The sequence below is a fragment of the Neolamprologus brichardi genome, chromosome 6 (genome assembly GCF_056152115.1).
Source record: "Neolamprologus brichardi isolate AB-2024 chromosome 6, ASM5615211v1, whole genome shotgun sequence".
NCBI classification, from domain to species: domain Eukaryota; kingdom Metazoa; phylum Chordata; class Actinopteri; order Cichliformes; family Cichlidae; genus Neolamprologus; species Neolamprologus brichardi.
The window spans coordinates 3,768,082-3,783,629 of NC_142109.1; the positions used below are offsets into that span (position 1 = coordinate 3,768,082).

At 39.2% G+C, this 15,548-nt stretch overlaps 2 protein-coding genes across 2 annotated transcripts; one reads left to right on the plus strand and one right to left on the minus strand.

Annotated features, from left to right (window-relative positions):
• Window positions 1–4,537: 4,537 nt before the first annotated feature.
• Window positions 4,538–8,509, minus strand: wdr83 (WD repeat domain containing 83). The gene is made up of 10 exons (XM_006808937.3): window positions 8,382–8,509; window positions 7,747–7,859; window positions 7,382–7,502; window positions 7,173–7,278; window positions 6,959–7,007; window positions 6,673–6,799; window positions 6,517–6,584; window positions 6,286–6,394; window positions 5,725–5,839; window positions 4,538–4,744 (listed from the first exon to the last, which is right to left on the minus strand). Exons 2-10 carry the CDS (start codon window positions 7,847–7,849, stop codon window positions 4,589–4,591), a joined length of 954 nt encoding a protein of 317 aa, XP_006809000.1. The 5' UTR covers window positions 7,850–7,859; window positions 8,382–8,509; the 3' UTR covers window positions 4,538–4,588.
• Window positions 8,510–8,624: 115 nt separating this feature from the next.
• Window positions 8,625–12,791, plus strand: wdr83os (WD repeat domain 83 opposite strand). The gene is made up of 4 exons (XM_006808938.3): window positions 8,625–8,782; window positions 9,269–9,374; window positions 10,413–10,510; window positions 12,415–12,791. The coding sequence occupies exons 1-4, from the start codon at window positions 8,733–8,735 to the stop codon at window positions 12,479–12,481; spliced, it is 321 nt and encodes a 106-aa protein (XP_006809001.1). The 5' UTR covers window positions 8,625–8,732; the 3' UTR covers window positions 12,482–12,791.
• The last annotated feature ends 2,757 nt before the right edge of the window (window positions 12,792–15,548 follow it).

The following is a 15,548-nucleotide window of genomic DNA, read 5'->3' on the forward strand; positions in this document are numbered from 1 at the left end:
GAGGACTCATCCCTAAGTCTTGAACTAATAATGGCCCACAAAAATTATGGCCAGGAATTTCAATAATTCTTTCAAGGATCAGGCTTTGAAGCCTGAGTAAATTTCTCGATTGAATGAAAAATGAGTATATTTTTAAATAAGCTCTTAAAGGTTAAAAGCCTTGTCTATTCATCAAAGACTCAGGCAAATGTAATAATATATAATATAAAATAATATCATATTTTTTGCTCCTCCTGAACTGACTGTTACAAGTTTACCAGTAATCATTTTGTCTTCTTCTCGTTTAATTTCTCTATAGGTAGAAATCACCACATTTAAACTAGATTTGGTTTAATTCTGTTTTTAAACATTTAAACGCTCACATAAAAACAGAGAGTACAGACTGTCCTGCGGGAAGTAATAAAATCGAAACACAAGGACATTATGTAAACTCCTTATCTGCTAATTCTGTGTAAAAGCACTCAAAATGTTTCCTCCTGACCTGCTCACAATAACTTTAGTGCATTGGGTCTGTGCACATTTTTACTGTACAATGAAAACTTACAGGCCTTTTTCTTCACCTTATATTTTTCAGAGCATTTCTGAATGCTCACAACTTCCTTAGTGCAGGTTGACGGGATATTTTAAATATAATGTTGTCATTCATTTGGGATTTTCATGGCATTAACTCTCTTAATCTCATATTAAACATTTACCAAGTGTTTAAATATGACCATGTTCGTATTAGAAAACAATTTGGATACAATACGAGCCTTGTGTCATAAAAAGGAGACCTTTTTATAAGATGTTGCTGTTTAGAGCAGCCACTTATCCCAAAAGGTGATACGACCCTTCAAAGTTTAGTCAAAAAATTTGCAGAATTCGGAGAAAACATCCAAATTAACAACGCCTGTCTCTGTTACTCTATGTCACGGATACTAGGTTTGCTAGTGAAACTACAACATATCCCATCCCCAAGTTATCTCCAATGCATCCATTCGAGTATCAAAGTCTATGAATAATAGATAGAAAGCACTTAAAAGCATAGCAGAAGGTGCTTGTATGAGTGGGTGTAAATAAGGCAAGATGTATAAAGTGATTTGAGTCCTCAGGTAGAGTAAAAAGTGCTGTACAAGAACCAGTTTATTTACTTTTTTTTCAATGCTGGATTTTTGAGATAATGAAGGCTCGAAAATGCAGGACTGAACAAGACAACTTCAAAGTGGCACATCTAAACATACTCCTATATACTTTACTGTATGTAAATAATCATTGTATTTAGATACAATTTTTTAGGGTTCATTAAATTTGCTAAATTTGCTTTAGCCCAGAGAATATGATATATATATATATACTTTCCGAAGCGTTAGAGGACAGGCTTTCCACATCACCTCAGTCCATCTCAAATAATGGATGTCCCAAGCAGAATATCTTTAGTGAGAAGCACAGAGAAAGGCCAAAATAAAATCACAAAGTTTGGTAACTTACAAATGAATTTGAGCTGATTGCATATATTCAGAATGTTAAAGATCATTTGCTAAATAAGGACCAATCGGGCGTTCGCCCTGCGTGCGGCTGGCAGAAACTGCCCCCAAATACGAACTTTGATGAAAACATGAAATTCCAATAGGCCTGTTTGGGCCCTATAACTGTTACATAATCCACATTCTACATATTCCACTTGTCAGCCACACATTGCTGGTGAAATCCCTCAATTTACAGACCAGCTCAAGAGAAGTCACCCAATGTGGAATGTCTGTTGAAGCAGGCCCTGTTATGTTCTAATTATAGCCTCCCCTTGTTATTCTTAATGTGTTTCACATTTTCACGTCTCTTGCATTGAATCAAGAAGCAGAACATAAGAGGGCCCAAATATGAGACATTCCACAATGAGTCAGTAGGCCTTTTTTATTTCTCAGCCCTTCACACTTCTCATATCACCTCCATTGGTTATTCCCTGTATTCATGTTTGGATAAATTACTATCTATGAATGTTTGACTATTTGCGTGTCTGCATATCTACTGATTCACACAGTCGCACATACCTCTCAGCATTACCAAAGTGACATCACTGTCCACCACTGAGGAGCTTTTAAGAAGCCCTGAGCCTTTGGGAATCCATATTGCTAGGGGCCAGCATCCTCTGGAAAAACATCTGGGAGAATCTCAACAATAAACCAGTGATTTACATCAATTAGATAATCCCAACAGGACAAATTCTGGGTCAAGCGCCCGCCTGCCCTCCTACGCTCCCTGTCAGGCTCAGGTGAGTAGGATAGTCTGTTGGCAAGTAACGGGTTAGTGTCTGTCTCCCCGCTACACCTCCTTGCCTCATCCCTTCACCCCCCCTTATCTCCTGGGGCTATATATTGGAGGTCGCGACTCGTCTGCATCTTAGGCATCACTCGCAGAAATACAAACCCACCCCACTTTGATCGACAGCGAAAAACGAAGACCAGAACATAGAGATGAGGTCCCTGTTGAAGTTTGTGGTGATTCTTTTCTGCGTCGAGAGGGGACAAGGCCACTTGCTGAGATCGCTGATTGGTAAGTGAAGACTCAAGTGACGGTTGGAACCGATGACTTTTCGCTTTGAGGATGTGGAAATTAAAGTAAATATAGTTGTAAGTGGGTTTATCAGTTGTATAAATGACTTTGTCTTTTCCAGATCTGAAACGACAGACGCCGTCTGCACACATTTCTCCAGATGAGGACAAAAAGAGCAGTTATTCAGCTGTGGAAAACAGCCACATGGAAGCTTCTGGAGTCGGACCATTTTTGAATCCCATCGTACCGATCCCAGTTCGATCACGCCGCTCAGCTCTGGACTCCCAGTGCGGCCTCCACTCCATCCTGCTGCAGGTTCGGGACCTGGGGCTGGGCTACGACTCAGATGAGACTATTTTATTCAAGTATTGCAGCGGCACGTGTCCCCGTACGCGCTCCAACCACGACCTCACCCTCACCAACCTGCTGCTCACTGGACTTCTCTCCAGCCCAGTCCCCGGGGAGCTGTGGCACAATGCACCCTGCTGCAGGCCCACCCACCACGAGGACGTGGCCTTTCTTGATAACGCGCACCGATGGCACAAGGTGGAAAAGCTGTCAGCTGCCGGCTGCAGCTGCGTGGGCTAGATGGCTGAGAGTAAACGGGTACTGTAAAAGGGGGACATGAACTTGGCGAACATGTAATGTCTGTAAATGAATGAACTTTTGTTCTTTCGTGGCGTGCAGTTAATGAAGCGGAAATCAGTTCTTATGAAATGAGAAACTCAATAAGCTGAAAATAAGCTGTTTTCTTTATGACTTCTGGGTGAAAATATCAAAACTACTTAGCTGCCTTAAATGTTTGATTGCAGTTGCTGTTCTCATTGACTCAGTTTTAATGGCATGTCCACTAATAATATGTGTGTATAGGGCATTAGAAGTTACCTGTTCAAAAGTGCATTGATCGTTTTTTGTCTTTTAATGAAAGCTTTACTATTTTATTATTGCTGATTTTTGTTGTAAATACTTTCTGATCTAAAAAGTAAACTAAGCTTAAGTGTCAACGCAATTCTTCAACAACAACTTGACCATTTTGTAAATACACTCATATGTATTTATTTAAACTCTTTGGTGCGATGTTGGGGTTGAATAACAGAACTGACGTGTACAAAGCTGCGTAGACATGCCCGGTGGTTCGACAATCACTGCGGATTGCAGTGGACAGTTTTTTGTATGTAAGATAAAATGTATGTATGTAAGATAAGTTATTTATTTATTTGATACTTTTTTGTCATTCTCATTATATTTATTTTACAATTACAAATTACATTGCAAATCTACGATGTCCACAATCTCTGATAAAAATAAACTCTTGCTGACCACATCTGTATTTATGGGAGTTTTCTTAGTTGAAAAAGACACATGCAGTAAATGCGTTGGTGTAATTTACACAATGTTTATTATTGAAGGATTTTATATATAAAAAAAAAGAATGGCACAAATACAAAAATCACTCATTTTGCAAGCTTGTCTGTTTAACCTGTGGATTTGAAGTGGATTCACAATCACAATGTTTATGTCCGTCAACCAAAGCCAAGTATTTTTTTCTTTACTTTTTGCCTCTATGTGATTTGGCTGGTTTGTTAAGGATTCACTTGTCTTCTCGTCAGACTGATTACAAATTAAGAATTTAGTTTACTGATGTAACTCAGCTTCAAACAAAAACAACTCTAATACTTGGAACTTTTTAAGAATTAAACAGTTTCTTGTTAAGATTTTATTCAAGCTGAACCTTTTTCACTTTATTTATTTTTGAGTGGAACACAGAAATAAAATTAAATGGAGGAACATTTCCATTTAGCTCTGATAAAAAGCTTGGTATCTCAGGCATGTCCATCATCACTGGGTGCACACCTAATCCCATTTGATTAGTATGCCAGAGAACAGGTTCTCCTGGTAAGACTCACATAACAAACAATATAGTGATAACTCCAGCACCAAACCCAGTGTTTCCAGGCACAACATCTGGCTGTGGGAGGAACAGGTTTGTGCGCTTCTCTAAGGTCTATCTAAGGTCTAAGATAGACTGTATGTACAGACAGCAGGTTCTTGTTTTCACCCTCTACGTGGCTATCACATCCTCCTCCATCTCCTCTTGCTCTGCGCCCCACACTTGGACACGCCCCTCCATAGCTGTGAGGAGACGGGTCTCTGTAGGGTGGAAGGACAGGGACTGGACAACTGCTTTCCCCACCGGCAGCTTCAACGACAAAGACCCCTGAAAGTAAAACAAGCAAAAATGTTAGTTTGGATGCTAGACTGTATGCTTTTAGTAAAGAAGTTTTGTGCGGGTTTGACAAATACCTCCACTATTCATTGTTCTGTCACAAAAATCACACAGGTTCTACATGATGATGATCTGCTGGGGGTTTGCACTGAGAACGCTCTAACTCTTGCATTTCACCTATTATTTGAACAAGACATGCAATGTTTTTCATGTATTAAACGTTTCTGACTGATTCTGAACTTGTAAGACGACATTTTTAGACCATTGTTTGCCATCATTTTCTGTGAAAATCCAAAAGATGTGTTTCTTATTCAATACTTCAGTGCTTCAATCCATCCCTGTGCTCTCATTTCCAAAAGTGGGCAACATTTTGGTGGCAATCAGATTGGCAAGTTAGCTGAGATTAGCCAGCCTGCTGCTAAATTTATAATCCCAAAATATATCTGCATTAGCAGTAAGGCTAAAATAAGACACTTGGATGACCAAGTGGGAACTTAACCATCACTGGAAATGTACAGTCAGGATTAGCAAGGCTAGTTGTGCATATTAAATCCACCTCTACGCAGTCTTTTTCCAGTAAAAAGTTAGCATACCAGCTAAAAAAATATTTTTCTCGAGCCTTAAAACTCACAGAGCTGATCTGGTAACTTAGCGGGCTATTTTGAAATTCAATTCATCAGCTAATGCTACAAGCTAACCATCACTAGATTTGTGTAGCAAAGCTAGTTTACACTCTGTATCTTTCCTGCTTAAGATATAATTTATAAAACGATACATGTGTCTGGAAATGCTACTTGATTATCTTCCCTGATTACTACAGCTAACTGTGATACTAACAAATGATTACAGATGTAAAACCAGATTGATGCAAAAGTGACTGACAGAATGCAGATGTTGTTCACTTCATTTAATAACAGTGGTTTTCTGCAGAGGCCCTTTAAGTACCCTTTGAAAATCAAATTCATAGTTACCTCCACCAGGTCCCAGCAGTAAACGTGTCCGTCCTCTGAGCAGCTCAGGACGTGCGTGTCTTTACTGGACAGGCAGCAATCCAATTTGTAGCCCTTCATCTTGTGTCCGGTATACCTATAAAAACAAATATATGATAAAAACACGAGTTAAAAAACTTATTTACATCAGTAAACCATACCAATTAGAATCTTGTAATGATTCACTATAATTTAACTGCGCTCTGTGGGAAATTTCTCAATTTCATTTTATGTCATTTGGACCTGAGGTTATGTTAAATGTTGAGGTATCTCGAGTGATGTCATTCGGACAATACTCAAGAGCACAACCAACGGTCGCGAGGGACAAATGTATGTTCTCTGACAAGCTGATGGCTGGTTGCTGCTGAGCGAAACTTGTTGGAAAGAAAATATTGCAACCAGTCAGCTTGTCAGGGAACAAGTTTTCAGATTTGAGTTAGTAACAAAAAGGTAACAAAAAAACAATACTTCTTGTATTGCTTTTACTTTATGAAGCCATAGTGGCAGCACATCACACTGTTAGTGAAAACAATCAGCACTCACTCTCCCAGCATTTCACCGGTGCTCTTGTCTAGAAGTCTGAGTGTTGAATCCAAGCTGGAGCTCAGGGTGCACTGACCATCTTGACTGAAACACACACAGGTAATAGGACCTGGAACGCAAGGATAAAAACACTTCAGTGGTTTTATATTTTCAGTGAAACTGTTTTGCTACAAAAATCAGTATGTAACAGTAATATCTGCTGAGATTAAACTTTAGAGTTAGATTACTAACTGCTGATGAAGTCAACATGTAGCTGTCCCATTCTCAGGTCGTAGCGCCTCACTCTGCCGTCCACCGACCTAAAACACAAGATCATTATTATTATAAGCTGCCAAACTTTTAACATGCAGGTTGTTTTTTTTTTTCAACTATGTCTGAAGTGCTGACCCGGTGAGCAGCTCGTGTTGTGCCACCTTGAGGCTGCTGATGCTGTCCCGAGCTTCGTCTAGGACCTGGATTGGCTCATATCTTCTGGATCTGGTGTCCCAGCACCGAACCGTCCCGTCTATGGACCCTGAATGATGAGAATACATAAAAATGAAATGCAGTAAATACAAATGTAATAGTTTACACATTTGCTAAGCAAATACAAGAAATACTAAAAATAGTTCCATTAAAGCATGGAAACTTTGAGAATTTACAGATAACTGACTTTGACATAAAGCAGACTCACCAGACAATATGACTGTTGCCTCCTCATTAAACTGCACACAGTTAACTTTCTGCAAAGGAAAATTTGAAAAGGAGACAGACAGTAAAAATATTACATAAAACAAGTACACAGGCACAAACAACAGTGCAGCCGCCATGAAAACATGCAGATGTTTTTCAAATGAAATACCACGATGCCCAAAGTGAAACACAGAGCTAAAAAGAGAAGGACCCACCCCGGCATGACCCCTGAGTTTGCGTGTGACCTGGCCAGTGGCAACGTCCCACAGAATCACCGTCTTATCTGAGCTACATGAGCAAATCTGGCTGTTGTCGTAGGACCTGTGCAAAGAGCCAACGAGAAAAGGTCATTCATTTATATTACTTCTGATCCTATATTCCTGAGACTAAAACCCTGTGGACAACCCCATGGTAATTCTCTCACCCATCAGCATCCAAAACCTCATATCCATGACCACTGTACGTCTTCAACAAGGTGCCTCGGCTCGTACTCCACAGTTTTAAAGACTTGTCACTGCCACAAGACAGCAGGTAGTTCCCATCAACTTAAAAGACATGGCACAGAGACAAGCTGATATAAGTGGATAACTCAGAACTGAGGAATAGAGCTTACATACTTTGAACTAATGAAATAAAGAACATATTCTATTGAGTTGAACTGAACTTGTAATATTTTATTATGCATATATACATTACAACCAGATTTAGCAATTGAGTCTGTTCAGTCTGTTCAGCCAGCAGCTGAACAGCCTCAATTTGAGGATATTTTTTGGGGGGGCTTTTTCTTACTGTTGAAGCGAACAGCCCTGACAGCTCCTTGCTGACAGTCTATGGTCCTGAGAAGATGTTGAGGAAGTTGAGGAGCCTGAGGTCTGGGCTGAGGAAATGCCATCACTTAACCTCTGTTTAAAACACACACACAAACATTTTAGCTACCCACATTAACATCTTCTAGAATGAAAGTCAGAAGCAAGGTTGAGCAGTTTGGAGACAAAGTCAAAGAGCCAGAGCTGAGGTGGTTTAGACCATAGTATTGAACAAAGGATGTGGAGGTGCCAGGTGTGAGGAAAAGACGAAGACCACAGAGAAGACAAACTGATGATATGAAGGACATGCTGTGGCGATCCCAAACTGTTCCGAAAGTAGTAGTCTGCTGTAGATTTAAGACAAGAGGTTTACACGGCTACAAAAATTTAAGCTAGTTACGAGTATGATATTACGGAGTATATGATATTCATACAGAAAGGACAGGTTTTTTTATTAGCTTTCACAAAAGCACTACATACCAACAGAAGTATTTAAACTAAGTTACATCACGGATACATTTTGGCAATTTCTCCTTATTCCATGAATGACTTAAAAGACCTCTCGACTAAAAGCAGTCAACTTTATTTACTTCTATGTAACTTATTTCGCTCACTTACTTTTACTAAGACACAGTTTCAGGGACGTGCCATGTTTGCATTCTTGATTAAAAGCAACGCTTCTGCTCAGTTTGTAGCTACAACCGGCTCCTTTAAATCATTTCTTCCATGTTTGTAGCACAGACACGCAATGCATCATGGGAACACTTATTCCCGTCAAAATAAAAGCTCAAATAGCATTTACCGCTTTAATATTGGCCTATGGATTGAGTTAAGCTTTTATTGTTAAATACACCGGAAACGACTCTCTCTGTCGACTCCTTTCCTGAAGTGGCTGGTCAGCTGTCTGTCGGTTTTCGGTGTTTAAACTTATTTTCATGTGCTTACTGTAGGAAGACCTTGAAACATACTATGTCATCCAACAATATGGCAGACCCGAGGAGGCAAAATAAAATCTTAAGGTGGGCGTTTAATTCAGTAAACACGTTTCTACGTTATAGAATAGAGCTAACAGCTAGCTAACCTATATCATTTATAATGAGTGAAGCCTAAAAGGATTAACTGGGCGAATTAGCTGTAGGACTTAATAAACACTGCTCTTGGTTGTTTAATTTTTCCATTACACAAAGTCGTCGTGACTAACCCAACCTGTTCCCATTTTGGTTTAACCGTTATTTACCATTGTGATTGTCATTGGGTCTCTTTTGAGTTAGCTGTCAGTCAGTAGCAACTTTCATAAAGATGTACAATGGTTAACTAAGAAGTTGTTGTAGGGAAAATGATAACAGCTGCAAATCAAAAACAACTAGTACCAATAAATTAGGCAATAACTTGTAAAATGTGTGTTTATTTATTTAAAGTTAAGACCAGAGATTTTAACAGTGACCAAGAAACAGTAAGTTGCCCTTTTAGTTGTCTTTGGTTAAAATACGTTTGTGTTGTGACAGGTACAAACCTCCCAGCACAGAGACCAACCCGACACTGGAGGACCCCACACCTGACTACATGAACCTGCTCGGCATGATCTTCAGCATGTGTGGACTTATGCTCAAGGTGACCTACACACACACACACCCACACCAAAACTCTGACTTCCATCTCCTTTGTTCTCTGCATGTTTGTGTGTCCACATAAACATGTGTTGCCCAGGAAGGATAGGCTTTAGTCCCATTCATTCCATTTAGAAGATTAAAGGTAAACCTGCCTTTTTAGATGAAAGGATGAACAGCAGCTATTGACGTGACCACAAAGTGGAGAAAAAAAAGACGATGGAGCTGAAGTCATTCATTCAAGGTCCAAGGAGAACATTTTTATAACTGACTTTCTTTCAATCACCAATGGGCCATTTTTACTAATTTTTGATTCAAGTCAAAAATTTTAGAAAGAGCATCTTACATTTTAGGCAAATGCTGGGAATTATTGCATTTGGTGTTTTAAAGATGGTACAAACAGTGGCAACACCTAAAAATGTACTCTCTTGCTGTTTTCACATTTGCACTTAAGCTCTGAACTTTTGTACACATTACTCAAAGGATCCCTGTGTGAGAATGCAGCTTTCTGAGTCAGTTGGAGCAGGCATTAAACACACTTTACTCTCTTCCAGCTCCTCAGTATATAAAACCTGTGGAGTCTTATTTTGAGCCCATGTGGTTCATGTTCTTTCTGTTCCATTCTCTACTCAATACTGTAACTAAGGATTTAGTGATTTAGAGGCTTGTTTGAAAACAGATTTCAGGACCACCCTTGGCTTCAGACTAGATTTTTCCTGGAATGCTGTTATCCTATTTGGACCTCTGTCCAAATAGGATAACAGATGCTCAACACAGCATAACCCCCACACGGGTTATGCTGTGTTAAGCATCTCTGTATGCTTTCTGTGATACGAGCACTTCCAGACCACATAATGTTCCTCATGTACTTCATGTACCAGTTAAGAGCAATTTAGGAGCTGTGCTGTTAGATACCCCTCTATTTCTTTAGCAGATTTCAGCCTTGCAACTTCTTCACCTTTTTTTTAAAAAGGTGAAAAAGCTAATAAGCTCGTCAGAACATAAACACAGTCTAAAGCTGACTCATGTGTTTGTGTTTCAGCTTAAGTGGTGCGCATGGATTGCAGTCTACTGCTCGTTCATCAGCTTTGCAAACTCCCGAAGCTCAGAGGACACCAAACAGATGATGAGCAGCTTCATGTGAGTGTACCATCCCATCTGTGGATGCACTATAAACACACTACACCAGACCTTCCCAAAGTGTGGGGCCCGCCCCCTGGGGGGAGTGCGGTATGAAAAGGGGGGGGGGGGGACAAAACGCTTGGACACCGCTAGCACGGGGCGGCCACAGAAACGCAAAGCAGGAGATGAAGCATCACTGAATATGTTTCCAAACCAACTTCATTCTAAGCCAAAGACTAGAAATTATGGTGAAGCAAATCTTCCCTTTGGCTTCACCTGCACAAGTGCCGAGGTAGGTCTCCCTGCAGAATTGGTTTTCCCTGAGTCGGGAGCAGCGCTGGGCTCTCCAAATCACGGACAAACAGTATTCCACATTCTTGATTTTTAGTTCACAAACACTTGTTGTAATGACTAACTCCTCCTGACATTTTGGAGATGTTAGCTCTTTATACAGTAAAGTTACAGCGGGATACAAATAATATCAGGCTGATCCTGCCACGATTTGTTCCCTCGGTTCAAATCACGTACAAACATTGTCCCATAGTTGTTTATGTTTTTAAACCCATTTTGCACAGAGAGGCATTTTTTGAAAAATGTATTGATAGCAATGTTGAATATTATTACACAGGAAAAAAAAACAAAACAACTACACGTAAATAGCCTCTGCCTTTCTAAATTGAGGAACAGTAACTGCGTTTGTATATGTAAGCGTGTAAAAACTGAAGATAGTCAGATTAACAGTATTTTGCCTCTATCTGCCATTCTGCAATTCATCTCATGTAAGCAATAACGTGGCGCACAGCCTAACGTGAAAAAAGGCACATACCTTTGACGTTGCGTGACGAACTCTGTATTCCTCGTCCACACGTAAATGCAAAAAAGGAGTTTTAAAAATTCTCAGTTTTCGGTGATTTGGTGTATTTGCTTAATTGTTTACTAAATGTTTGAGGTGTGAAATAAACCGCAAACGAAGGGGGGCCCAGCAAAAAAAGTTTGGGAACCACTGCACTACACAATGCATGTGTGGCAGTGCTTTGTATATTGTTTAATATTTATCGATGTTAAAGGCATTTGATATAAAATTAAAAGTTTTTGGCTCGAACTGGAACAACCTTAAACTATTTTTGTTAGTTCTTAGTTATAATGGCAAGTAAAATGAACAAATGTTTAGATTATAGGAGAGGATTTTGCATTTTTGAAATTGGAGTTTAGACCTATTGTCTTTCTGCAACTGCAAGTCCAGACATGCCAGCTTTAATGTCCAAAAGCTTCTAAATGTGTGACCCCTCTAGGAGGTACGTTTGCCTATAAAAGAGCACTACAGTAGGGCACCTGTCCAGGCTTCACAGACAGATTTGCAATGAGGAAAACCTTGTCCATTGTCTGAATGACGTCGTATTAAAAATGAACCTAATGCACTCAAAGATTAGTAATGCAAAATGTTTGGCTCTGCAAATAATGTCGGGCGACGAGTTAAAGGCACCAGCCATGTGGGTGTAGAAGCTCGTTCAAGGCCAAATTTAGGACACTGGTATCCCTGTGTTATTAAACAACGCCAAGTGGCTATGCAGGATAAATGGACAGTGGAGGGCAAATATGACATTGAGGTTATCAGATGAAAATGGTCCCACGTGTGTGGGTGAATTTACGCCACAGAAGCTTCAAAAGGTTCAGGCACAAATTCTACTCTTTGCTGTGCTCAACTGCAGTATTTCATAATACCCCAAGTATTCAGCAAAATAATACAATTAAAAGCAACAAGGGGTGTGTTTTTGTTTTGTAAGCAGTGTAACAATGAGTCATTTTAAAGAGCTCCCCTTTGCAGAAAAAGGTGCTACAAAGCAAAATTTTAACATGCCTTTAAAAACCTAAATTTCACAGTTTTCATGATGGTTTGATCCCATTTTCTGTGCTGTCTTCAGGCTGTCCATCTCAGCAGTTGTGATGTCGTACCTCCAGAACCCACAGCCAATGTCGCCGCCATGGTAACCAAGGGCCAATCTCAGGAGAGAGCAGAAGTTAATTGTGGATGCAGGAGTGGGTGACGGCACATCTGACTGAAACCCCCCGGCCATCTATGAGCATAAACAGAGATGAAGAAGAGCATAATGTAATAGAGAGAAAACAGACGAGCAGGAGAGGTAGACAGCAAGGACAGCTCTACGTCAAGATAGAAAGATAAAATATCTTGGACTTCTGTTATATCTTGGGTTCTCTGTTTTTTCTGTTTTAAAACCTTTTCTAAGTCTTTTGCTTGTTCATGAACTGATGTTGTCAATAAAGTTGTACGGTTTTAAAAGGATCTGCTGGTTTTTATTACTCTGGAGGAAAAGTGTTAAGGATTTGCTTATATGACATTTAAATTGTTTACTTGGCCTTAAATAAATATTTTAACATCTCATTTTTGTGACGCTCGGGTACATTTGACAGGTCACAAAATAAATAACAGACTTTGACACCTCCTATCAAGTTAATCTCTCCCCTATTTACAGTTTGGTTTATTCCACAAAGCTTCACCATCATAGTGAATTATTCTAAGTCCTACTGAATCCTCCTGCGAATACTTGGATGTTACTGTATGTCAGTGTTTTGATGCGTGCTTAATCAACCAGGTATGCAAATCCCAGAAAGTTAATTCTGTACGTTTGGATGTAGAGTTTCCAGTGGGAGATACAAACGCTTCACCCAAAACTAAATCTGTCTGAACAGAGTCAACATTCTTGGATCTGCATGTCACTCACCCTTTCCACAACTGCTGACCGCATCTGCTTTAAACTTGTCAGGTACACAAGTGTTTGTTTGCCTTTCTGAACTCTCAGCCCTCTTAACCAAAAGTCTAACCATCATCAATAAGTTCTAAAACCCATCATTAAGCTGTTGTTGGTCCCCAGATACTTCAAGGAATCCACCATCACTCCTGTCCCCAAGAAACCGGTGGATTCATGTCTTAAGGACTACCATCCTGCACCAGACAACACGAAGAACATGTCTGCTCTTCCATCCCTGACATGTTGGACCCTCTTCAATTTGCCTTACCAAAAGAACAGACCCATCAACGATGCCATCATGTTGGCAATATACACTGTGCTCACCCATCTGAACAAGGGGAATATGTATATAAGAATGCTCTTCACTGATTACAGCTCTGCATTCATCACCATCATTGCTCTGAAATTGCTTCCAAACATCAGAGGCGTTAAGGTTGAAAGGGTCAGCAACTTCAAGTTCCTTGACATGAACGCTACCAGACACTTTACAGACACTGTGGTGAGAAAGGCATGTCGTTGTTTAAACTTTCTAAGGAGGCTTAGGAAGTTTGGTATGAACCCCCAATATTTCCTCAACCTTCTACAGGAGCACAATCGAGAGCCTGTTGAAGGCCTGTGTGACAGGTTGGTATGGGAGTTGATTTGCCAACAGTCAGAAATCACTACAGAGTGGTGCAGGTGGCAGACAACATCACTGGCAAGTGATGTAGCCATTAAGGGCATTTATCTCCAGCCGAGTGTGCGTGAGGCCTGCAGCTTTATCAAGTATCATAGTCACCCAACACATTAGGACTTTTTTAAATGTTATTTTTCTATGCTTTTTTCATGGTTTTTAAACTTGCATTGCTATTTATCTGGTGACATTTTTAGATGCTGAGTGACTTGTTTTGTCTTGTCATACACATTTCATTATAATGTTGACCCAATGTTAACTTACATAGGACAAATAAAAGTGAAACTGCAACTGAAAATATTAAGGTAGATTAATATTAATATATTATATATATTAAGGTAGAAATTTTAGCACTCATACAATTATATTAAAAACTGGAATTAATGGAACAGTTATATTCCTCCCACCAGCAAATGCATTTGCACCCAAGTCTTATGTAATATACACGTACAGACGTGTGTGACCAAAGAAATATGCTCACAATCGCCCCTTCTCTTTATGAGGTATGGTGTTGAACAATTACCAAAACATGTGCTAATGGTATTAAGGCTGCATTAATTTTTTTTAAATTATTGCCAAAAATATCTTTTGTGATCTTGATTTTTGAATTATTGGACTATTGGACCATAAAATTCTAATCAGTCCTTCATAAACTGGAAAAAACTCCCCCGAGCCTCTCAAGACCTGTCACTTTACTATTAATAAGGCAGACAACCCAAAGGTATTCTCCTGCATATATATATATATATATATATATATATATGTATATATATATATATATATATATATATATATATATATATATGCAGGAGAATATATATGTGTTCGTTTGTTACCTTGGTTATGTTCTTGACAGCATCTTTTGAAGGAATTCTGATCAAGCTTTGTAGGGCTGTGGAGTCAATTCATTAACAGTTCATTAAAATTATGATGATTTATTGGTCAAAAATGGACAAACAGCTTTATAATTCAGAATGTAGATTCTTGTGTGGTGTGTCAACATATAAAAGTACCATATAAAGATTTAAAATATCATGTCACAACTGACCTGTGACCTCTCCATCTATGTCAGTAGATTTATCTGAATCTCAAACTGATAATAATGCTATATAGAGCTGTTTAACACTATGTTTCTTACTGACATTGTTTGACAACATTTATGCATATAAGGAATGATATATGGAGATTCTAAATATCACATTACAGTTTGCATCTAAATATCATGTCAGATTTGACTTCTGATCTCACTTTTACATTTGACATCTGCCTTTCTTTCAAGCTGACCCCAAAATGTGTTACATCTTTAAAAAAGTATTAGAAACATACTTAAGTATTATTAAATAATAAGCCCAAGTTATTCATGTCCACTTCTTTACAAATCAGTACCTTTTATCCATTACCCACTGCTACATAATGATTGTGTATTTGAAGTAAACATCATTTACTGCACTATAAACTTGTTAAAGAAGGTTTTAAAAGAGTAAATATACTTATACTTAAATGCTGCCCCGAGAGTGAGCTGCCTTGGTCGAGGTTTGCACCATCTGTGTGCTTCTTGTTCAACTCAGTTTTCTTCCTCTGGTGATCCACAAATCTCCTACATTAACTCTCCTCT